General features: G+C 57.7%; 1 protein-coding gene across 11 annotated transcripts in view; it reads right to left on the bottom strand.

Annotated features, from left to right (window-relative positions):
- The window catches only part of CAMTA1 (calmodulin binding transcription activator 1), a 761,376-nt gene that overhangs the window by 92,426 nt on the left and 645,522 nt on the right, over positions 1 to 23,428 (bottom strand). For all 11 annotated transcript variants that reach the window (XM_053920471.2, XM_053920463.2, XM_053920464.2 and 8 more), the window contains one exon: positions 10,200 to 10,353. In XM_053920471.2, the coding sequence (XP_053776446.1) occupies positions 10,200 to 10,353 (154 nt within the window). The remainder of the gene's footprint in view (positions 1 to 10,199; positions 10,354 to 23,428) is intronic.

Raw genomic sequence — 23,428 nt, 5'->3', positions numbered from 1 at the left:
AGGGTGGGGCCCAATCCAACAGGACGCCTGTGTGCCCTTGTCAGGAGAGGAAGAGGCGCTAGCAATGTGCACACACAAGGGATGGCCATGTGAGGGCACAGGGAGACGGTGGCTTTCTGAAGGCTAGGAAGAGAAGCCTCACTGGAAACCAATCCTGCTGACACCTTGACCTTTGACTTCCAGCCTCCAGACTGTGAGAAAATTAATTTCTGTAAGAAAATTAATTAATTTAAGCCGCCCAGTCTGTGTTATTCTGACCCCCGGGTACAGCGAGATTACATCTCTAATCTTAACAATCCTTTGAAGAATTTTCACCCCGCTTATTAATTTGAGAACCAAGACTCAGAAGTTATGCAACTTGCCCACAGCAGAGGGGTGGGGGCAGGGAGGGGCTGCAGAGCCAGGCTCTCCCTGCCTCCCAGGGTCTCCCGTCCTGCACCCCTCTTGGGACCCAGAAACACCTGGATGGATGAGGGGTGCTGCCCCACCGGGCTGAGATTGCTTCTGCTCACAGCTAGACTCACCTCACTTCTTAGAGAGAGGAAATCTGTTTTATGGGGCTGGGGGTTGGGGGGGTGGTGACTGTGTAGGAAACCCAGAAACCTGGGGCTGGGTCAGGTGCTGTCCCCCGAGCCCAGTGCCCACCCTCCTGTCTCCTGCCCTCTCAGACTACGGAGGCTGCCAGCACCTCAGAAGTAGGCTGGGGACGGAGAGGGGCAAAAGCTCTAATGCCCCTGGCTCTTCCCTTGTGATCTTCCTCCCTGGGGCCAGGACATGGGGCAGCTGCGCAGAGAGTTCAGCCACTGAGCTGGCCTGTTCACGCAGCCCAGGGCAGAAGAAACTGGCCAAGCCCTGGGGCAGGGCTGGGGGTGGGAAGCAGGACCTGCACCTGGCAGGTAAGGGGCTGGCCAGAGGGAGAGGGAGGCCTGTGCTAGGAGTAAGTCCTAATGGCTGAACCTGGGCTGCTGGGGTCCTTGGAGGCCTGGCCACGTTCATCCCAGAGACAGGGGCATTAAGGGGTAACCCAAAGTAAGACTCCTCCAAGAGAAGGTGAGATTTGGGGGGGGGGGCAGCCTTTGACTCTGAGATGGGGGTGGGGAGGGGACCCAGTCATGGATAGGGACCCAGGGGGAGTTTCCTCTTGGTTGTCAGCGGAAGCCATGAACGTTCATTCCTGGCATGGCCACCCCCAGCAGTGGTGTCCTTACTGAGGAGCAGGGTGACCCCCTGCTCATGCCGAAGCTGGCTGTGGAGGAAGAAGGGGCTGTGGGCCGGACCACGGTGGCCTTACATGAGTAAGACGTAAGGAACACCTTTGGTTTCTCTTGGCCTCAGTTTCCTCGTCTGCAAAATGGGTGCCTCTCTCCAGTTCACCTGACTACATGTCACTGTTCCCTAAGAGACTTTAACGACATACAGACAAGTGTGTCCGATACCCAGGATTCTGACTCAGTGGCATCCATGGGGGATCTGAGGCAGGGCAAGGTCCAGGGCCCCGAGGAGAGACCTTTTCTGCTCTGAGACATTGATCCTGCAACGCTGGGGAAAGGAACTGGACAAGGAGCCAGAAAGGAGAGCTCTGCAAGGTCCCCACCCCACAGCGGCCCAGGGACTGGGGAGAGCTGACTGCCTGCCCCCTTTGCTCTGTGGGGCAGTGACTTCTAGAAGGATGACAGGGCATGGAGCTTGGGTTGCTATGGCAACAGCGCAGGTGGTGCCTGCTGGAATCGATGTTTGGCCCTCTCTGCATGGGAAGGGCTTTCTTGGTGCCGTGTGGGCAAGTAACAAGTAGAGTGTTGGTGGCGAAGATAATCCTACCCAACAGGGGCCTGTGGGTGCCCCTTCCTCCCACCCCATCAGCCTGAGACCATCCAGCTCTCCTGCAATGTGCTCAACACTCAGTGAAGACCCATAGGAAGGGGGACCGTTTAACTTGCTGTCCAGACAGGTCACCTTGGAAACAGACAGGGGTGCTGCAATCATGTGGCTGGACAATGGTATAAACTGGGACACTCCCAGACAACCCAGGACATGTGATCACCCTTATTTAGGGACCATGTGATGGAGACGGGAGGGGGTACCATGTGCCTCTCAATGCATGAATGAACCCAATTGGATTCCTCCGAGTTGTTGACATTGGAAGGCTGTCTCCATGGCAACAAGGTCAGTGGGAAATGGCAGCAGTGTTGGTTTAATTTTCACTGTATTCTTGTTGACAGGAATAAAGGCCCTGCTTCTGATTTCTTGGTTCAACTGGATAACATTTTCATTAGATTTAACTTCTCACATCCAGACACCCACATACTATTCAATTTCCCCATCTCGCTCTCAACTCTCATTTTCCTCCTGGTCCTGAGGACATTTTCAGAAATCTCATTTTGAGAAGTTCGGAGGCTGAGTGGGGACAGGTTGGCACGTGCGCTGGGGGACAAAGGTGCTGAGTCCTGAATGAGCTTGCCGTTCCTGGGTCCTGCCGCTCAGGGACGCGGGGCATCAGGACCTCCCTTCCTGTCTTCCAGTGCGGGCACAGGCTTGCTCCAGCGGTCACTGAGCCCTGGAGAGGGCGGTGGGCCGAGAACTTAACACAGCTGCTGCCCCCTTGCAGGTGGGACAGACCTCAGACCTTGGGGGAGTTCAGGAAGAGGGGCTCCCCAGTCGGGAGCCATTACAGCTCTGACGTCGGGAGACTCAGGCCACGTGGGTACGGCACTCCCCATGCCTCCGTGCCTGGCTGCACAGACAATCTCTTAGGGACTCCGCGAGGTGACAAACTGGCTCGGGGTTGTGGCGCCGGGCCTGCTACCTGGACGAGGTGTGGCACTGCGGAGCCATTCCGAGGCTCTCAGACTCTCCTGATTTGCCAAGTGTCCTTGTTACTGAAGCTGGGAATTCTTCATGCTGTAGGAAGAGCGGGAACATGCTTGAAGCTCTCTGATTGTCTAGTGATGTCAGAGGTGCAATTTGGCCCCGAGAGGAGGAGCTTCAGTGGTTACCACGTGGCACATCCAGGAGCCACATGGGCCCTGGAACCCTCCTCTTATTGGGGCTAATGCAGCCGATCCTCCCAGGTCCTGGCTAGGGCCAGAGACGGCAGGAGCATCCCCTCCAGGCGCCTGGCAGTGGGGACAGGGGACTGAGTGGGATTCAGATGGTGTCCATCCTGCTTCTTGCGAGACCTTGGACTCAGATGCCTCCTCCATGTGCCTGGAGTGTCACCCGCAGGGAGGCAGGTGCCCATGAACGATGTGGCCCAGAACCTTCGATTTTCAAAGAGAAGCTGAAAATCTGGAGATTTCAATGTTGGCAATGCATTCTAAGTTTAACAAAACCAGCCCCCGGGATGAGCAGGGCTGTGTCAGCTCCAGGGACAGTCAGACAAGGAAATGGGTGGGGCTGCTGTGTCCCCAACACCAGCGCAGAGGCACTCCCTGCCCCCAAGCTGGGCATTCTGTAACAGCAGGGCCATGTGGCCCCCAGGCTGCCCTGAGTGGCAGGTAGCCAAGGAGCGACAGGAAATCAAAGGAGCGTTTCTCTTTTAGTTCTCCTACTTGGGGGCCAATTCCGCTAAACACAATTTAGCCAGAGGGAGAAAGGCTCATTTGCAAAACAAGCCTGGCTCCTCACAGCGCAGCAGGAAACAGAAGCAAGCCCCAAACTGAGATCAGCCTGTCTCTGATGCCAGCTGCCTGCTGTCCTGTCCTCCCGGCCAGGCCACCGGGAGGTGCCCAGGAGGCATTGTGGCTGGAGTGGGGGACTTAAGGGGACCCACCTGGCCTGCTCTCTGAGCCAGCAGCTCCTAACAAAAGGGACAGGTGACATGGGGAGGGACACCCTCTCCAGGCTCTCTGTACCGTCCCAGCCCGCAGGGACTCCAGACCCTGCAGACACAGGCAGCCAGCAGAGCCTCCGGGGCCTCCCAGGCTTCAAACACTGATGACAGCCTTGGCTCTCAGGGACTGAGCTGCCATCCAGGCACTGCGCCGACCATGGGGACACAAATGGGCTTCCTTTCATGGCATTCTCGGGTTTGTGTCTCATGACTTCAAGCTGGTAAGTGTCTGGCAGGACCCCAGGATGTGCCCAGCTCTAACATCTGGCTTTCAACCCAAGGAAACTTCAGGGTAGCATGTCTTATCCCCGAGTTGATGGCAAGGCCCACATCGCCCCGGAACACCCAGAAAGAAGCGCCTCGTGCTTTGTGCGAGTTCAAGGTCAATACTGCTCCTGGTGTCTGCCTCCCTTTTCGGGCTCTGAGGGCCCACTGTGACCTGTGGAGTCAGAATGTCTCTGGAGGCCAGCAGCCTGCCTTTTTGTCAACCTGCCTGGGTGTTTGTGGTGTGGACTGCCGCTCCTGGCCCTGAGCCACCGCCTCTGCCCAGGCTGGTGGGCCTGGGGGATGAGGGGGGCCTCAGCTGCTCTGGCTGCCCTGAGTCCCAGGGGTGGGAGGCCTGGGCTCGCTACAGCTCATTCTTGTCCCCTGGCCCCTCACTCCTACCCTGAGTCTCACTTCAGAGGTGGGGACACTGGAAAATGCATCCAAGCGAACATATCTGGCCAGAAAGAAACCCCGCAGCCCTTTCTAACAGCAGCCTTTCCTTCCCCAGACTGACCTCCTTTCACCCCAACTTTCACCTCCTAGCTCATGTGCCCTTGCCTGCAGCTCCGCGGGGCAGCACCTCTGGGACTTGCTTTGTTAACTGCCCCGCTGTCACTCACAGACTCTGGCCCAGCCTCGGGAGCACACCCTCCTTGTCTGGGGCAAAAGCCAGCCCCACCACCTTGCACCAGCCAGGTGACGTCTGAGGCAGAGAGGAAAGGAGGTGTACATACCTCTCTCCCCAGGAACCCCTTCTGCTTCTTCCAGCCCCACCCCAAGCCCACTGCCTCAGAATCGCAGGCACTAGGTCCCCAGGCGGGGGTGGGAGAGTGACCCATGTCTGCAGGCTCCCGATACAGGATACAGGCTGGGGAGTCCCCCTCTTCCAGAGTGTTAGCATCTCTGAACCTTTGTGCTGCCATAGGCCACCAGGTGGCGCTAATTGACCAGGAACCGGGTTTGGTGCAGGGTCAGGAAAGGCAAGCCTTTGTTGATTTTACTTCTTGATATTTCTATAATCACCAGGATTACAATCTAAGCAAAAAAGCAAAACAAATAAACACTTCCCCTCTTACTGGATCTTTGGTCTTTGTCTGGAAAATTATGAGAAAACAACAGATGCACGGACTAGGCAGCCAACAGCGAGGGCCTCGGGGCCAGTGGAGGAGGGGCGGGGCACCGGAGAGGGAGGCCCTGTTGACCTAACCTGTGGGGTGGGGAGCTGCTGGGAGAGGCCGGTGCCGGCTACTCAGCCTGCTTCCTTCCAGCGTCTGCCACATCAGCCCCTTCTCAGTGACGTTTAGTTCTCTGCTTCCGGCTGCGCTGGCCTTTGCGGGTGCCTGGTGGCTTGTTGCCCAGAGGCTAGGAATATGCTCTTCCTGAGAGCCCACGGAGAGAGGCTGACACCCGGCTCCTGAAAACACCAGCAGGCTGGCTGCAGGGCCAGAGGACCAAAGGTGACTGCGGTAACTGAGGGTGGCTGGGAGCTGGGAGAGCACAGTCTAATTCACACTCAACATGGGCTCCACCCCCCTTCACATGACCTCTACCCACCCACACCCACACGGCCTCCATCCCCACACTCAGCACGGCCTCCAACTGTGCTATTAACATGACCTTTATCAATTTATATTTAACATAGCTCCCTCCCTCACACTCAACATAGCCATTATCACCTCATTCTCAACCTGGCCTTCCACCCCTCAAATTCAACATAAGCTCCACCCTCTCACACTCAGCTTGGCATCCTCACCATGGCCTCTGCACCCTTATACTCAGCATGACACCTGCCTCTTCACCTTCAACATGACCTTCACCCTCTCACCCTCGACCTCCATCACTGCATATCACCTGCCCTTAAAGCCTCAAACATGACATGCTCCAAGTCCTCAGGGCCACACTGTGTGTCTGCTTTTGCTTGTTTCCTCCTTCACGCTGTTGCACACAGGCCCGCCTGGGAGCACCCACCTCTCAGCCTCCTGCCTGTCTCTGAGTGCCACACATCCGGCCAGGCCAGGGTAAAGTCTGCCTACAGGATGCCTGGCTGACTGTTCCCGTGCTCGATTTCCTAGATTTCTAGGTCCTTGAAGGCAGGACCATCTACTTTGTCCCTAATGTCATCTTGCCTGGACCCATCTGCTGTTGCAGCCTCTTTGGTTTGTCTTTCTGGGGGCAGGGCCTGGGCTTTCTCCCTCCTGGCAACTTCTTCAGGGCCAACGCAGGGCTGAGCTCAAAGCAATTGCTCTAAAAGCTTGTTCAGGCCCAGTGTTGTGGGGGCAGGAGCTCCTGAAGGACTGTCCAGCTGGCCTTTGGGTGCCCATCCTTGGCCCAGAGCTTGGCACGGCCCAGCTGCAAGAAAGAGGGCCGGCTTTCTGCCTCTGGATGACTTCCCTAACCACGTGCAGCTGGGCGGTCGCAGACCCAACACTTTCGTGCTTTGTCATTTGACAGGCACAGGGCCACAGGGTAGGGCCACCTTCCCTGAAGGAGGATGACGAGGCTCAGAGAGGTCAGGTGACTTGTGCAGGGCCATCCCACTGAAGTCACACTCCAGCCCCAGAAGGCCTTTTGAACATCTTCCCCTCATCCTCACTGCTGCTTGGTCCCATTCATTCGCTTTTAGGGGGCAGGCCAGGCACTCGCTCTGGGCTAGACAGACCTGCCTCTCCACCCGAGCCCCGTGGCCTTTGCTCCCAGGTGCCCAGGTGAGGCGGCTGTGTGAGTATGGGGGATGAGGGCGATCATGTTATGCACGTGTGAGTGCGTGTATCCGCATGCAGCTGTGCATGTGCATACGTGGGGAAACGTGTATGTGGGTGCAGACCCTGGGCCTCACAGGCTCCCCAGCCAGCCCTTCTGCTTGGCCCATACAGTGCTGCTGAGGACACCACCACAAAGGTCTGGGGACCCTGGGGAAAGAGCTGCAGGACCCCCAGGGAGGCCACTGTAGTAGAGCCAAGCTCAGAGGAGACTGGTGGGGCTGCCTGAGGATCTCTGGGGCCATGAAAGCTGCGGGAAGACCCAGGCCTTGCCCGGCAACTCAGGGCCATCAGGCCAGCCCAGGTGGAGACAGCTGGGGCAAGATCACCTCGAGGGGAAGGGTTGTGTACACAACTTAGAACTCAAGCCCCCATCCCTTACTCTGGACGGCACCAGCTCACCGACAGCTAGCTGGGAAGTGGCTGGCACGGCCGGGCCCTCCCGAGCTGCCAGGGGCTGAGGCAGGGGAGAAAGCCATGGGCACCCAGAGGAGCAGGTCCACTCCAAGGGGAGAGGTCCCCCCTGGCCTCCTGCTGGCTTAAATAGACTTGAGGGCAGAAGGTCCTGGCACAGTGGCCCAGAACCGCTGCGGTTCTGGGCAGCCAGAGGCCAATGAGCAAGTCTCCCACCGGGCTGGCAGAACACAGGCATGGAGACTGTCTCGCACTTGGCCCCACTCCAAGTGCACCTGGGAGGAGAGGACCCCACCTGCCCAGCTCCTCTCCCCTGCTATGGCAGTCTGTTGGGCCCAAAGCTGGTTCTTGCTCAGCGCAGCTGTGTTGGAACAGGCCCCAGAATTTCCAGGATGAGACACACTGAGCTTTAGCTCACGTTCACTTGAATTTTGTATACTCCAGCCCTCAGATGGGAACTGAGTCAATCGTCCTCAGGCCTGAAGCTGAGATGAGCAGCTCTCAGCTGGGGTCCTACAGGGGTACCCGGCTTGAGCTCAGCTCCCCTCAGCCCTGAATGACTCACACACAGAACCCTGTTCCTCAAGGTATGTTAAGATGGTAGTGCTTAGCAAAAGACTACACTTCCCAGACTCACTTGCAACCAGAGTGACTATACAATCAAATTCTGGCCAATGTCATAGGAAGAGAAGAGTGAGCAACATCTGGGCCCTGTCATTAAAGGGAAAACCATTGCCCTCCACTTTCTCTTCTCAGCTTCCAAGGGCTGGAACACAGTTGTGATGGCAGGAGCTGGAGTAGCCATTTTGGGCCATGTATGAGAGGCAACATCCTAGGAATGGCAGAGCAACCAGCTGGAAGGAGCCCGGAGGGCTGATCTCTGACACTGGGACTGCCATGTCAACCCTGAACTGCTATGTGAAACAGAAATAACCTCCTATTTTATGTAAGCCACCAGTCCTTTGGTCCTTGTCATAGCAGCAGGACCCATATTCTAACTACCACTGAAGGGATGGCAAAAGACAGGAAGCATTTTGGAAACATATGGGGAATTCCTATCAGATATCACAATTAAAAAACAAATCTGGTGGAGGCATCCCTCAGATTGCAGGCTGAAGGCAAGTCCTAATGGGAGCAGAGGACACACACAGCTGCGAGAATCAAGGTGGGGTTCTCGGGCTCAGTCTGGCTTCCTTGTCAACGTCTGTGAGATCCCTTCATCTTGCAGCAGGTGAGGCAAAGGCTGCAGATCCAAGTTTCCCTTCACCACCGATAAGCACAGCATTTGATTAAACCACTGACAACTCTGCTGTGGGGCAGAGAAATTGGGAAACATCAGGAAATCAAACTGTGAAGTCTTTGAAGGAATGTGATTTATGTGAAAATGTGATGAAGCTAATGTGTTTGGCTCCAGCGCTGGGTGGCATGCCTGATTCTGGAACCAAATCTGATGCCTTCTTGGCTCCCAGTGCCTTTGCTGTCCCCGAGCACTGTTAGCTGTGCCCTGCACGCATCCCAAGCCTGGTCGGCCCTGAAAGCTCCTGTTGGAACTGCGTTTCCTGGGCCGTGTTTCCAGGCCGTGCGTCTGTGACCAAAGCTACGCTCACACGTGCACTCCGTGTGGGCTGCTTGGCTCACCCCACACCCTGGAGAGCGCAGGGTCGCTAGATTTATTTTGTTGTCATTTTAGTTTTCTGGATGCACTGCAGACTTTCGAACAGGACTTCAGGTCCCTCCAGAGAAGCATCATGGATCCGGTTTCCACCCCCTGGAGTTCATGGAGCTCGATCCCCTTGCCCAATGGGAAGTGACATAGCCTGAGCCCACAAGGCCCTTGGGCCACCTGGTTCTAGGCTCCTGGTGGTGGCAGCCATAGCAGCAGAGGCAAGCTGGCCAGAGCCTCTCGTGGTCACTTGGCGCAGGAGGGTGGCATGATGAGGAATTCCATCTTGGGGTCCAGCCCCTAGGCCGCCTGGGCCATTGACCTCGCTCCCCCTACAGACCCCTCTGTCCCTCCTGATCCCCATCCCCAACCTTAGGACTAGGGGAGGGTCCCCCAATCTGAGCACCAAGGAACTCTCGAGATCAGCTGGTTACTGCAGGTGCCGCCTGGCCTCAGCGTGGACACTCACTCCTTCCAGGGGGAACTTTTCCTGCAGCTCCCTGTATATGATGCCCGATGGCTTCTCCCCTGCAGCCCCATTTCCGAGGGTAGCGTGGGTTCCAAGGGACCTTCTATGATGACAGGTCTGTGTCCTGAGCCTGAGGGCAGTGTTCCATAACCCCAGGCCCTGTGTCCAGCACTGGACGGCCCCCATGCTCTTCTTGGATCTGGAGGATCCATGTCTGTTCTTCCTGAGCCCAGGTGTCCAGGAGGCACATGAGGCCCCCTGAGACCCCCTAGTGGCCGTGGGGAGCCCTGGCCCATGGAAACGAGGCACTGGCCGAGGCCCAGCCTTCTGGGCTCACTCGGTTTTGCCTGCAGTGATGAGTACCTGACAGGTGCCGTGGAAAGCCTCACTTTGCCAACAAGATGAGATCCAGCTCAGGACTGTCATCTGTGTGCCACGCAGGCCGGGAGCTGAGGCCTCGTGTCCAGGAGCACACGGGCTGAGCGCAGGAGGCATCCAGCTCTGGCCAGCAGCCCCTCCTGCGTCCCCTGGGCCTTACCCTCCCCAGATGGCTCTGCTCCTCCCTCGAGTTGCTCTGTGTTTCCTGACCTCACTTTTCTATCTGGTGATGAGGCCTGTTGCTCTGTGCCCCGCCCATCATGCAGGGAACTTGGGAGGATCAAGTGCAAGTGGGGTGGGAGTGACACCCTTCAAAGCTAGTTCCCTGTGTCACTGTCATCTGAGTGGAAGGGGGCTCCCACACCAGGCCCCTTCCTGCCCCCGTGCCGGGCACCAGGCCAGGCGGCCAGGCCTACTCACACATGGGCTTTAGCTGCCCGACAAGCTCCTCCTTCGTCCACTTCGCCCACTCCTTCTTGTCGGTGTTGATGGAGCAGAGGATGGGGCCGCAGGGCTTGCCGCAGTCCTCGATGGCCGGGACGTTGAGATAGTGCACCAGGACGATGTCAGGGTTCTGGGGGCAGAGCACAGAGACTGGCAGCATGAGGTGGCACAGAGTCCCCCCAGGGTCCCCCCAGCAGGCACAGGCAGGCTGAACGGCCCCTTCCCAGGTTATCTTGACCCCACTGATGCATGGAGCCAGGACGTGCTCTGTGGTGGGGCTGTCCCGCGCTCAGCCATTGTCCCTGGTGTCTACCTGTGGACGCCATTAACCCCAACATGCAGTGGTGACAACGAAATGTCTCCAGACATTGCCCCGTGTCCCCAGTTGAGAGCCAATGCTCTGTGCACGGTCTGCTCTGTGTGCGATGCAGGGCCACGCATGGCTTCAAACATGTCTCTAGGCCCCATCCTGGACCTAACGCCCCAGTTGCCAGGGGCACCAGGCCTGCCCTGTGCCCCACCCACAGGCCCCGTCACAGCCCTCGGACGCCCAGACCCAGGAATCAGCACCGCTTCTTCCCAGGGGGAACAGAGCGCCCGGCATGTGAGGCACCCTGCTGCTAAGTGTGGCTGCCCATCCACCCATGCACGCAGCCCCGCCAGCATGTCCCCTCCAACGTCCCCTAGAAGGCAGCTGTCACTCACAGCCTCTAGGGACTTCTCCCCCAAAACCTCCCTTACAAAACTCTCTGCAGGGAGACTTGGAAGGCACGGTTTGTCCCCAAATGGTTCTACTGAAATAGGTCAGCCTGCTCCCATCAGACTCCACTCAAAATGTCCTCTGTCCCCTTCTGTTCACCACCAGCTCTCACAGTGACATGCCGAGGCGCATCTGTGGGGGTGGTGGCTTCAATGCAAAGAGCTCAGTGCCCTCGGGCTTTGCGTGGCCCCCAGAAGGCAAGGTCAGTTTCTGCCAAACAGCAGCCCTGCCACTTTGTAACACCCGGGAACCGCCCCCCCCCATCAGAAGGCGCGTCTTGAACAGCAGGGGAACTGAAGAAAGACAACACATCAAGTTGCTGCAGGGAACTGTCCAAAGAGCCATGTGGATGGTCCCTTCCTGTGCACTTTCCCCACATGGGTGGCCTCTGCTTTTCCTGAGGGACACCCGACCATGAGGTCCGGGTGGGCACGAGGACCTCAGGCATGAAGGAGGCTGGGTCTGCAATCACCTTTTTGCATGTGGTCAGTGCAAGCGTAATAAACAAATATGTGAATCAATCAATGCGTTAATAAATAGGTTCACGATGACACATGACCAGTGCAAGAAAGTCGCCTGGCGTCATTTAAAAAGATTTTCAATAAAGTTGAAACACAGGTTTTTTTTTTCTTGCCAACGCTCAGTTAACCAGGAAATTAAATCAACACGACCAGGAGCCTTCTCCTTAATGGCGGCGGTAATCACGCTCCTTAATAATGACGATAATCCCCAACCTTGGGTGCGCGCTGTGTTCTTTCAAAGTGCTTTCCGCCATCGTCCCATTTGGTGCCTGCATTGGCCACGGAGCATGCCGGGCCGGGCTGGACTGGGTGCCCTGTCTACAACGAGGAGACTGAGCCCACAGAAGTGGTGACCTGTCCAAAGCTGTGTCTGGCGAGGGACACAGCCTGGACCGGAAGCCAGGGTTCTGACTCCGAGTTCAGGTCCTCCCAAGATACCTGGTGGCCTCTTCTTGCCTGGTCTCAGTGCTTTCCCACCTCCAGTTCGCTGCATCCTTGCCATAGGCCCAAAAGGGAAGTGGGCTGGCCACCTGCTTCGCTCACTGCAGGGGCGAGGTGGCCCAGGGGACCTGAGTCCCTGCCCTGGGGTCTCCCTGCAGACCAGCACACTGCCTCCCCAGGGCTGCATCTGGGCTGGGGCTCCTGCTGGAGCCTGTGCCTGGACAGGCGGTGGCACTGGCTGCTGAGCAAGACAGAGGAAGGCTCGCTCAAAGGGCTGCAGGGCCAGCAGGCCACCCAAGGCTTCCTCTGATCCCAGGCCCTGGAGCAGGGGCTGGGCCCTGCAGGAGGGCACTGGATATCAGCTGCCTGGGAGAGGAAAGACCTGCAGCTCCTGCCCCCCAGCCCCACCAAGCGCCTGGCAAAGGCTGTGGGAGACCAAGGCAGTAGGGTGGCAGGCAGGGAGGGGCCTGGGGAGCCAAGGACTGCCTTCACCATGCACAGAAATCCCCAGACCAGGAATCCCTGCATACAGAAGCCTGAACTCTCCTATTTTGGAAAGCTCTGTCCCTTCCTTCACTGCCCAGCTCCATTTCTGCATAACCAGCCTCCACCTATTCTTTGAGGACAAGCACAAGGCTTGCTTCTTTCTCCAGGAAGCATTCCTCGACACCTCACCCTCTGTATCTCTACCACAGCAGGATGGAGATCGGGTTTGTGTCTTAATAGTCCGTACACCTCCTCTATTCCCTCAAACATGGGGGCGACACCCCGGAGCTACCGGTGTCTGGCAGTGACCACTGCTCAGCTTGCATCAGCAGAACTGAGCCAGACTGACTTTGGACCTCGTCCTTGCCCTTCCCAGACGCGTGTGCAACTGACATCTGGCCTCCGTGTCCCGGGTCTGTGAAGGGCAGGCAGCCTTTCTGAACACGGCATTCCCAGGAGGCTAAGAGGCAAGGCTGGTTCTTAACCGTTTCAGGGCCTATGGCCTCTGAGAATTTGATGAAGCTGCTGATCCTCCATCCCAGCCCACCCCCGCAAACGCCCCAAGGCTCAGCAACACCACATGCTAGTTCACAGGTCCGCTGGTTCTGGATCCGCTACTGATGCTTTTGCATCGGGGACCAGGCCCCTCCCTGAAGCCCCGACTCTGGACCTTGTGCTTCTCGGTGGCCGTGACAGGACTGAGTGGAAGTCCTCACCCCTGCAGGTTCAGGAGGCTCCCTCTGGGGTCAGGAAACACGGAAGCAGGCAGCTTCACGGCTTCTATCTTAACCACAGATTCCATCCCAGCGCCTGGAGTTCCTGCAGCTGAGTCCCCAGGTGCATTCTAAGTACTGACTTCCTGACTTGGGGCTGGTTTTAAGACACAGAGTGATTGAGGTATTTTTGGAAATTTGGGACACACGTTGCTCCTTGGCAACGTTGTAGCCTCATTCATTAGTTGTACATTTTATTGGGTATTTTTGGCAGGAAAATGTATCAACCATAGGGAACCAGTGTGTCAGTTTCTCAGAGTGCTCATGTCAGATGCCACAGAGCACTGCCCTGCTGGTGGGCAGGGCAGGATGGAGGAAGGCTTGGGTGGTGCCCGGCTCAGGGGACACAGCCAGCAGATCCTCCAGGACTCTGGAGTCTCAGTTCTGGATGGCTGTGGAGCCAGCTTGCCTCCTCTTCCCTGGGCCGCTCAAAGGCTTGCCTGGGGTTCGCCACCCAGGGCAGGTCTTGTGGGTAGGAGTTGGACAAGGGAGCTTGTCCACAGGCTCCTCCCTGTGCTGTGGAATTTACATGAAGAAGCTACAAGTCATCCCACCCAAAGAGAGCAAGACCTTTGAAGATGACCCCCAAAAGTCCCAGAGGCCTGGGGGAGGGAGCCCAGTGGGGTGGTCTGGGGCTGTGGAAAGGAAAGCTGAGGATAAATAAAAGTCTCAGAGAAGTCCCAGAACCTTCTAGAAAGAGCTATGGACAAGGAAGTCCCATCCCTTCTTTTGTGCCTCAAGCTCCTCATCTGTAAAGCCCCTGCCCTGTAAGCAGCCACGCTGGGGCCTTTGAGAGACTGAGGTTCCATGTGGACAGAAGTTCTACTTGTCGAACTACCAACTGGCACCCAACCCCAAACCAAACCAAATTCTGATCTGTTTCCTGAACGACCAGACTTCAGCTTCTGGCCGGCAGTTTACCCAGTTAAAACACACGTTCTCTGCAAGCAGCCCCGTCTGTCCCGATTCCCCTCTGACTGCGTGCGGACCCCTCCCTCTATGAATAAGCTGAGGACCCTCACATCCTCACGGCTGGGTCTCTGTCCACCCTATGCTGGCTGCCCACAGGCCAGGCCACCGACCTCGCCCATTTGAACGGGCATTCAGTGACCTGTTCCTAGTCCGAGGCGGTGGTGGGAGGCGTTCTGGTTTGCAGGGGGAGCCTGGGTCCTGCGCGTCCACGTGCCAAGTCCCCCCGGGGTCTGCACAACGGGCCCTGGGACTGGGTGAAGGTGCAGCCATGTGCTATTCACCAGAGACCCAAGTGACCCAGAGCAAGTCTGGGGGACTCACGTCCTCCTCGTGGCCACTGCCAGGGGCCGGGTCTGGGCAGCGGAGGCCGGGAATCCCATAGCCCGGTCCCTGCCTCTGCCCGGGAGGATGAGGCCCAAAGGCGGCACCCCTTTCTGTGGAGTAAGCAGGAAGTAACTGCAAGAAGTGGTTAAAAATGCAAAAAGCTGTTGGTTTTGATAAAGAAAAATGCAGCTGCAACATCTGTTTGACTCTTGTCTGCAGCTTCATCAACGCTAAGTGGTCAATAAATCAGAGCGGCTCGGTGCTCCGTCTCTTCTGGGCTCCGTCATTAATCTCGTGCCAGTTCTCATGAAAAATGAAGGAGAGGCTGTGCGATAGTGAAAATGTATACATTACCCAGAAAGTCATAATAGCATGTAATAGTGCCACACACCTCCCCAGTTGCCGCCGGGGCCCGGGGGCGGGCCTGCACACCACCGCCCGGGAGGAGGGAGACTTTGGAGTGTAAATCAGCATTGTTCGCGTACCGCAAGCCCGTTCTACTACTGTAATCTGTCCCGTCAGCACGAAGCCCCGCTCCTCCGATCTTCAGAAGCAGTGCCTTCCCCGTCCCTGGGTGCCTCACAAATGGGGGAGGGCACCCATAAAATGGGAGTGCAAAGCTGGCAGAAAGGGGGCAGGCTGTGTTAGGGAATGAGTGAGTGAGTGAGGGCACCAGGTGGCGCAGCGCTGTGGGCGTCACCGCACTGCGCGGCGCAGAACAGTCCATGGGCCCGGCAGCCCGGCGCCTCTCCTCTGCTCTGGATAAAGGCATGAGGTGGTTGGTGTCCCCAGTGGCAGAGAGGCCTGTCATACAGCCCGGGCAGACTCAGTTCCATCCCCCCTGTCCCCTGCTGATGGCTGCCAGCAGGCAGGGGGATGGTTAAGCAGGACTAAATAAATGGAAATGCAAGAACTGTCCCCTCCCCACCCCAAGGGCCAGGGTGGGTGGCCTGGCTGCTCAGTTCTCCGAGGATCTGCCGCCTCCCTCCTATCCTCTTCCCTGGCACAGATGTGAAAGGGAGCCTTGCGGGGCTCTCATGCACAGACTGCCACATGGCACCACCATCCTGGGTGTGTGCTGGGTGCTCCTCGGGAGCAGGATGGTGCCCGTACCCCCAGCACGTACCTCTGAGGGGGTGCCTCTATGTGCAAAGATGACTTTCTGGGTGTCTTCTGTGTCCTGGCCACCCCCACCTTGAAGCCCCACCTACGCCTCCCAGTTCAATCCCTTGCAGACCAAGCATTCAGGTGCTACTGTTACGTGTTCCAGGGACACAGAGTCTACTCGGGACTCCATGGTCCAACCCAGCCCGGAGCCCCTAGCCGCCTGCCTCTCCAGCTTCCTCCCCCCAGGGACCCCGGGAGACCTTGCTGGATGGGAGATGGAGCGCTGTATGCCCCAGGCAGCCACAGACCAGCTTGAGTCTGTGCTGGAGCAAAAATGGGTCCAGGGAGCTCGGCAGGACCTGAGGGAGCAGGGAGCTGGTGGGAGTGCAGAATGGGCCGGAATCCTGACCCTGCCTGGTCTGTGAGCTCCTTGGGGCAGGGCCCAGACAGCAGAGTCCCATCTCCACAGCAAGGGGCTGCAGGGCACCCTCTGTGGTCAGGGAGGGGTGTGGAGGGGGCAGGTGGGACAGCCAGGAGCCGAGCACCTGGTGATGGGGGGCAAGTCCAGGTCGCCAAGGTTGAGGGCTGCTGTTAAAGAAGCAAAAAGAGAAAGAAAAAAAAGAGTAGAAACCAAAAGGGGGGACCTGGTGCCCCAGCAGTAGTAGGCAAAGCCAGCTGTCAGCCGTGTGCCCCCTGGGAGCCAGGCCTTGTAGTGTGGTCTGATGTGGCAGGGGACACAGGCAACCTCCCCACCGCCTTGCCAGTGCTCGCAGGGGGGGCGCTCAGGATGACACCTCCTCTCCTGCTGAACAGGGGCAGAGGTGGCAGCCCCTTCAGCCACCGCCCTCAGAAAGCCCGCAGGCGCCAGAGGGAGTCTGGGCCGCAGCCCTTCCCTGCCTTGGAGGGAGGCTGGGAGACTTAATTAGTTGATGCGGGTAAAGTGGTCTGAAGATGAGAAACCCTGGGTAATTGCTGAGTGTTGCCGCCGCCACTGCTGTTATTACACAATTACCAGAATTCTCCAGTCATGGGAACGTAGTTAAACAATTTCCACCTGGCGCGGGGGTCCGGGAGCCATGCCGGCTTCGGGGCTGGCCGGCTCTGCCCTCTTCTGCCCACGGGGGATGTAGGAAGAACACACATATCGTGGGAAAGCCTGCCTTACACGGCCGTGGCTGCGTCCGCACACATGGGGAACGCAGCAGTGCGGGGGCGGGGGGGGGTGTTTGCCAGCCTCCCCGAGCAGTGAAGATGCTGTGCCTGAGGGCGACCGTCCGTCCAGACTTTGCGGACACCTCTGAGGAGGTGCTTCCCCAAGGCCACACGATGCCGAGGAGAATGGTTCATCGTGCAGCCAGACCTGGCCGCCCACCTGCACCTGTGGGGCAGGGACGCGTGGGCACGCTCGGGATGAACATGTGGAAGCCACGAGGTTCCCACAGGCTCAGGGCCAGCCCCTGCCTTATTGACAATCGTTATAAGTGATCCGGGGAAGAAATGCCCAATGAAGTCTCCATGTTTGCAGATGACACTAAACTTTTATGGGCAATAAAGTGCCAGGTGATTTGTGGTCGGTCACGAGAGGGGCTCGTGAAGTCGTATGAGTGGCAGGAGAGGGACAATGGCCTCCAGCGTGGGTGGAGTGCAAGGCAGTGTGCAAACTGTCCCCAGACGTGGGTGGGTCTGAGTGCCAGCCAGCAAGCCCAGGACGACCCCCATCCAAAGCTGTCAGTGGGACTAGAAGGGACCTACCCTGGAAAGCTGGGCGTACCTGAGCTACGAAGGCTCCTTATCACAAGCTGATCTCTGGGACTGGGAGTGCAGGGCCTGGGGCAGGTGGCCGCAGGAAAATGGGGAAAAGAATTTTTTGGCCAGAAAGACATGGCCGAGAGGAAATGTGACTCAGGTCTTTCAGGTCAGAAAGGGGGAGACAAGGCAAACGTGCTTTTTCTCCGGATCCATGGACGCTAACAACGAGGGTCCTCCTTGGAGCGCAGGGAGGCAAGTTCAGCACAGACAAACTGCATGGATGAGACGCCTTATCGGCAAGGAGATGTGGGCTGAAAAGTAGAAATAGATTTAAAAGAAATGGGGGCGGTAGTTCCTGGATGGCTGGTCCCTAAGGAGTTGTGGAAAATGGTCAGGATGGTTGGGGTCTTCTCTTTCTGGGGCCCGGATCCCCAAGGCACCATGACACGTGGTGCCCCCACCAGGGCGTGGCCCGGAGCTGGGAGAGTCGGCTGGGTGTGCAGAGTCTGCCCCTGGTTTCCTGTTTGCCAGGCACTCGCCAGGGATGCAGATGGCTGTCGCCCTGCCGCCGGTGGGGCCTGAGTCTGGACGAGCCTGCTGATTTGTCTTCTGCTCTAACCTTGAACTCCTTTTTTATTTATTCAGAGTCGCTGCCGGAGTTACCCTGGCTAGCCCTGAGACACAGAACTCTAGGGAAGGGGCTCTGCCCAGGGCCTGCAGCCCTGGCCCAGCAGGGATGGAGAGGTGGCAGGGCAGGGCTGGTGGTGCGGAAGTCAGGTGAGCAGGTCTCGGAAGGTGGCAGTCCCCACTTCTAAGCCCACCTCTTCCCTCCAAGGAGCCAAATACACAGGCCACACAGCCTCCCTGCTCACCTGGGCCACGGGGCCCCTTTCTCGCCAGCCTCGAAGAGGCCCTGCCAGTGGCTTAGACTTGGCTATGTCCTCTTGGGAGGCTGGAAGTCAGGCTCGCTGCTCCCCCTCCTACTCCCTGGCTCTCTGAAAACACACGCCTCAGCGTTGCTCCTGGGGCTGCTGTGCCCACACAGAAATGTGCCCTGTTAGGTAGTGAGTCAACTTCATCAGATGACGGTGGCACCAGAGTCACATGGGCATCTCCAGAGTGACCCATGTGCTCTGGAGCCTTTCCTGTCCATCTGCTCTTCACAGCAGCTCTGGAGGAAGCTGGGCATGTGCCAGCATCCCCATGGGCCACGTGAGTCCCCTCCGACTGAGAGGTGCCACATGATCTGCTCGTGCCCATGTAGCTAATGGGAGGCAGCGCTGGGCACCATTCTGGCACATTTGGTGTTCTTGTGATAACAGTATCCAGATGTTCTTCAGGGAACAAAGCACCCCTCCCTGACTCAGGCCGGCCAATCGGAGCACCGCATTCTCTGGGCCACGGTGACTGGCCGTGTGTTCCTCCAACCAGAGGCAATCAGAGCTAAACCCTGACTTGTCTAGAGGCCCTGGGCAGCAGGGATGTCTTTTCCTGCTGGACTTGAATCTGGGATAATGAAGGCTAGTGCCCCTGGAAGCTATCTCTTGCCAGCACATGGAGTCCAAGAAGGAAACCAACACAGAACAGTCAGAACCCAGGGAATAAGTCACTAAGCCTCCATGCCATTGATGGAGCTCCTGGGTGCAGTCACGCCTGAAGCCACCCCACCTCGAGACCTTTCCATTAACTTGAACTGCCCAACTTCCCCTTATCCTCAAGCTGGATTTTTCTATTGCATCAACCAAGAGCCCTTACTCATCGAAAGATCATATGTATTCCTTTTGCTACGCCAGTCCTCTCCCCACCTGACAATTCAGACTGTCCTCTGGTTGCTATGACAACAACTGTCACCATGATTACCACTTACTCAGCACCTGTATGTTCTAGGTACTTCACAGGACTTAGCTCGTTTAACCCTCACAGCGTGAGGTGAGAGCGGTCACCTCTACTTGGCACACAGGGAATGTGAGGAGGACAGAAAGAAGTAGCCCAGCCAGGCTCCACCCTCGAACCCAGGTCTGTCTGATGCTATAAGCGGTGGTGAGGCAGGGTGCTCCGAGCTGCGCTCTGGGGACAGCTGCTGGGGCTCAAGTCCGGGGTCTGCTGCGTCCTGGCCGTGTGCCTTGGCCAGCGCACCCCTGCCTCCGCTTTCTCAGCTGTAACACGGGTGGAAGAATGGTTCCCACCGCACAAGGTCATTGTGGAAACTCGGAGAGAGAAAGCCTTCCTGTCTGCTGTCGTCACGCCTGACTCCTCAGACTGAGCCTCCCTCAGAGCTTACAGAACGTACACGGGGGAGAGCCAAACGGGTCCAGACACTGCTAGTTCGGGCGGTGCAGTGCTTCAAGGCAGGAGCTCGTCCTGGCCACGTGGAGCAATGCTGTGCAGACACCGAGGCTGCATCGCCGTCCCCGGAGGGCACTCAGACCCGTGGAGGGTTTGGATGAGCTAAACAGTAGTCAGGCGTGCTAACAGGGTCTCTGGGCCACTCCTCAGCTGTCTTCCAAGTGCTTCCCCCAAAATACCCTGTGCCGCACGTGTCCATGGATGCAAAGCGCTGCTACAGTGTCTGAACGTGTGGGACTCTCCAGAGCCACGGGGGCCATTTCCAGCTGGAAGACACAGATGTCAGGTGACCTGCAGGTCCTTGACGACCCCGGGTCTTTTGTACCCTTCTCCAGTAACCACTGCTCACCCCCTCACCTGCACACTTTGTATGTCGCCATTTGTGTGTGGAAACCCCCCAGGAATCCCTCAGATCACGCGTCCCCCCACCTCTTCTGAGTATTCCTCTTGGAGCAGAGGGTGATGGGGTGGGAAGAAACTTAGGGGTCATCCAGGCCAACTTATCCGTCCCCTTCCACTTCCGGTTAGGAAAACTGAGCTGAGAGAGCAACTGTGACTCGTGCAGCATCCCCCACTGGACAAAGAGAGGGTGAGGATGGGGAACCACCCCCACCGTGGGATCAGAACCACCCTGAAGCAAAGGGCTGTGTGTCCCTTGCTTTGCAGGGAGAATGTGCGGAAAGGCAGAGCTGGACACTGTCCACCCAACACGGCATCACAAGGAGGCTGGCTTCCTGGCCTGTGTCCTCCTTCTAACCTTGGCTGTGACTAGGCTGTGAGGTCCTCGGGGGCTGGAAAGGGGCCCTGTGCCCAGCCCCCAGAGCTCGTGCTCCTGTTCCGTGTTGTCCTGGTGATCGCGGTGGCGGGGAAGCTGCTCTGAGCAGGGAGGTCTGGGAGGCTGGGACTGGGCCGCCTTCCCTCCACTCCGAGAGGGCATCAGGGGAGCCCCTCCCCTAAATCCTGTTAGAGACATAAACCCCAAAGCTGTCCCCTGACAAACGGGTGACTGTAGAGGCTGCAGAGGCAGGACTGTGTCAGCCCATCGAGCATCTATGGGAGTTTTAGGCTGTGGTGCCTGGAACGGTGAGATTCCAGCGATCGTTTGAAAGGGAATTGTGATGCAATTGGGCTGTATGTTTCTTTAATGTGCTCCCCAGTTCCTCTTTAATACCTTGGTGGGACAAGATAAAGTGTAATCACAGAATTAATTGTAGCACTCAACAGTTTATGTCTTCAAAGAGGGACTGGGGTTAACAAAGCCACCGCAGGGCCAGGTTTGGATTAGAAATTATGGTTTTTCTTTTTGTTACTTTCCTTTTAAGGCCCCCTTCATCTTCCTCCTTTCTCCAGTGGCTCCTGGAGCTCGTTGATACCCTGTAAGCCTCACTGGGGAGTAATGGAACCTGCTATCCCGATGACACAGGCCAATCAGGGGCCGCCTCTTCTGCAGAGCCTGTGCCCTGGCAGGCACCCCGGACTTGTCCCCCAACCCAGCAGGCCTTGACATCCTGAACACCAACACTGCATCCTGGGACCGCTGACTGGAGACAAGCAGCTGGGCTATCAGGTGCCAGCCCCTTGCAACTGGCAGAGGAGGGAGAGCTCACCAACCTTGACACCTCCTTGCAATGTCCCTCTCTCCTGGCAAATGCCAAAGGCACTAATGGGGAGGGGGCTGTTGCCCATGGGGACCCTGGCCTCTCAGGATGGTGTGACGGGGAGACCTGGGCCTCTTCCAGCTTCCTCTGGGCATCTCAAAGCATGGCACTTAGAGAATAAGACCCACACCTGCCAGTGGGCAGAGCTGAGCCTCAGAGCTGAGCCGCAGAACTGGGGGGCGTGGCGGGATGGGGGCCGTGGCTGCTGGGTGCTCAGGTGTGAGGCACTGTGACTGCCAGAGGAGCGGCAGGAAGGGAGAGACGCAGGAAGGGGTGAGGCTTTCCTCTCTGCCCCTGTGGCCCCTCTCCCAGTCTGGTCCTCACTGCCTGACCCAGGCAGCCTGGCACCAACCTTCTGACCAGTCTTCCTGCCTTGAAACCAGCCCCGTCCTTCTGACTCCCAAGTCACAGCCCTGATGGCGCCATCTGCTGCTGCCCTTCCCTGGCCCCTCGTGCCCCGAGTGTGGTCCACTCCTGACAGCGAAGCCCCCGTGACTGGCCAGACCCGCCTCCCACATGGCTCCCGTGGCCCTCCTTGCACCCTTGGCTTAGTCTTCGGGACTACTCAGCCTGCTCTGCCCACCTGCTCTGCCCACTCTGTCCCCAAGGCGGCAACGCCTGTGCTCACCTTGGCAAGCCCCTCTTCCACCTACCCGCCCAGGCCCAGCTCTGATGCCACATTGTCCTCGAAGCTTCCCCTCTCCCTTCTAACCAAAAGCAACTGCATTCTCTTTGAACTCCCAAAGCAGCCCTCTGCCCCTCTTGCTCCTTGCCCAGCCTGCCTCCGTTCCCTGATCTTCCCAGGTCTACATCCCTCCTCTAGACCCCAGGTCCCCTGAGAGCAAAGTCCACATCAGAAGGAAATCCATTCCCCAGTGGGCAGCCAACCAGTACTGGCCGACCACATCTGCCCTTGGGGCAGTGGTGGGTGGGGCGTGCAGCCTGACCGGCTGCAGGGAGCTGTGGCTTTGCAGGAGAGCAGGCATGTCAGCCAGTGGGCGGCTCACGGACTCATGGCCCACCCAGCACCCTCCCCCTTCATCTCTCCTGTCATTGCCAAGGCCCTTTCTGGGAATTTCTGCACTTGAGCTGATGTGACTCTTCCTTTTAACCTGATTTCACCGCTGTTTTCACTGTGGGAGCAGGGGCATATCGGAGTGATTTGTTCTAACCTCTCACACGCAACCCCCAACTCTGCACCTTGGCCCCTGGGATTTCACACGGAACCACGGTGCCCTTCCCTCTAGGCTCAGAGTGGGTCCCGGAAACCTCAAAGCGCAGTGCTGGGTGGCCACTGCCGATCGCTAAACCACGGCTGTCCATCTGTGTGTGCATGTGCGCTCGCACACACGTGTGCACAGGCATGCATATACATGCACGTGCACACGCGTGCACACACCTCCCTCAGTCGTAGGCCCACAGCTCCCTCTTGTTGGCTTCAGGTCTCAGCAAGGCTGCTGTGAAGCAGAGGAGACAGACGCCGGGCCCAGGGCCTTGGCACCAGCCCAGGGTAGCTGGGGCACCCATGTTTGCAAAGGAAGCATTTGTGAAGTGTGATGAAGTCAGAACTGAGCCATTCAAAAACTGTGTTTAAATTTTGTTCAAAATATTCTATTTTGTGTCAGGGATAGAGTCCCTTTAGAAAGCCACTTGCTGGCACTTGGGAACCACTGCAGCCATGGAGCTGTTAAGAGAAGGTTGCTCCCCAGGGACGGCCATTAGTTCTGGCGGTTGCAGGTTAGGAGGAAGCTGGTGGGACAGGGGAGGAAGGAAACAGGCAAACGTTGAAGAAGCACCTCCTCTGACTGAGGGGTCGGACCCACCGGAGCGGGGCGCCACTCTTCGCTGTCTCTGCACTTCCCTCGCTGCCTGGGAGAAAGGGTGCCAGTGTGTGGGGCCCAAGCAGACAAGTCTTTCTCACCTGTGAACTTGAGTGAAGGGGTCCCAGCTCACCCACTCCCCAGCTAGGTATCCTTGGGCAGGATTCTCAGCCTGTCAGAGGAAGTTTCTTTCTGCACCGAGTGGAAATAGCTGTAGTTCTCGCTTCATAGGGTATTAACTCACTCAC

This window comes from Desmodus rotundus, chromosome 3 (assembly GCF_022682495.2).
Source record: "Desmodus rotundus isolate HL8 chromosome 3, HLdesRot8A.1, whole genome shotgun sequence".
Lineage (NCBI taxonomy): Eukaryota > Metazoa > Chordata > Mammalia > Chiroptera > Phyllostomidae > Desmodus > Desmodus rotundus.
The sequence above is the reverse complement of the archived record's forward strand: the minus strand, read 5'-3'. Positions and strand labels throughout refer to the sequence as shown.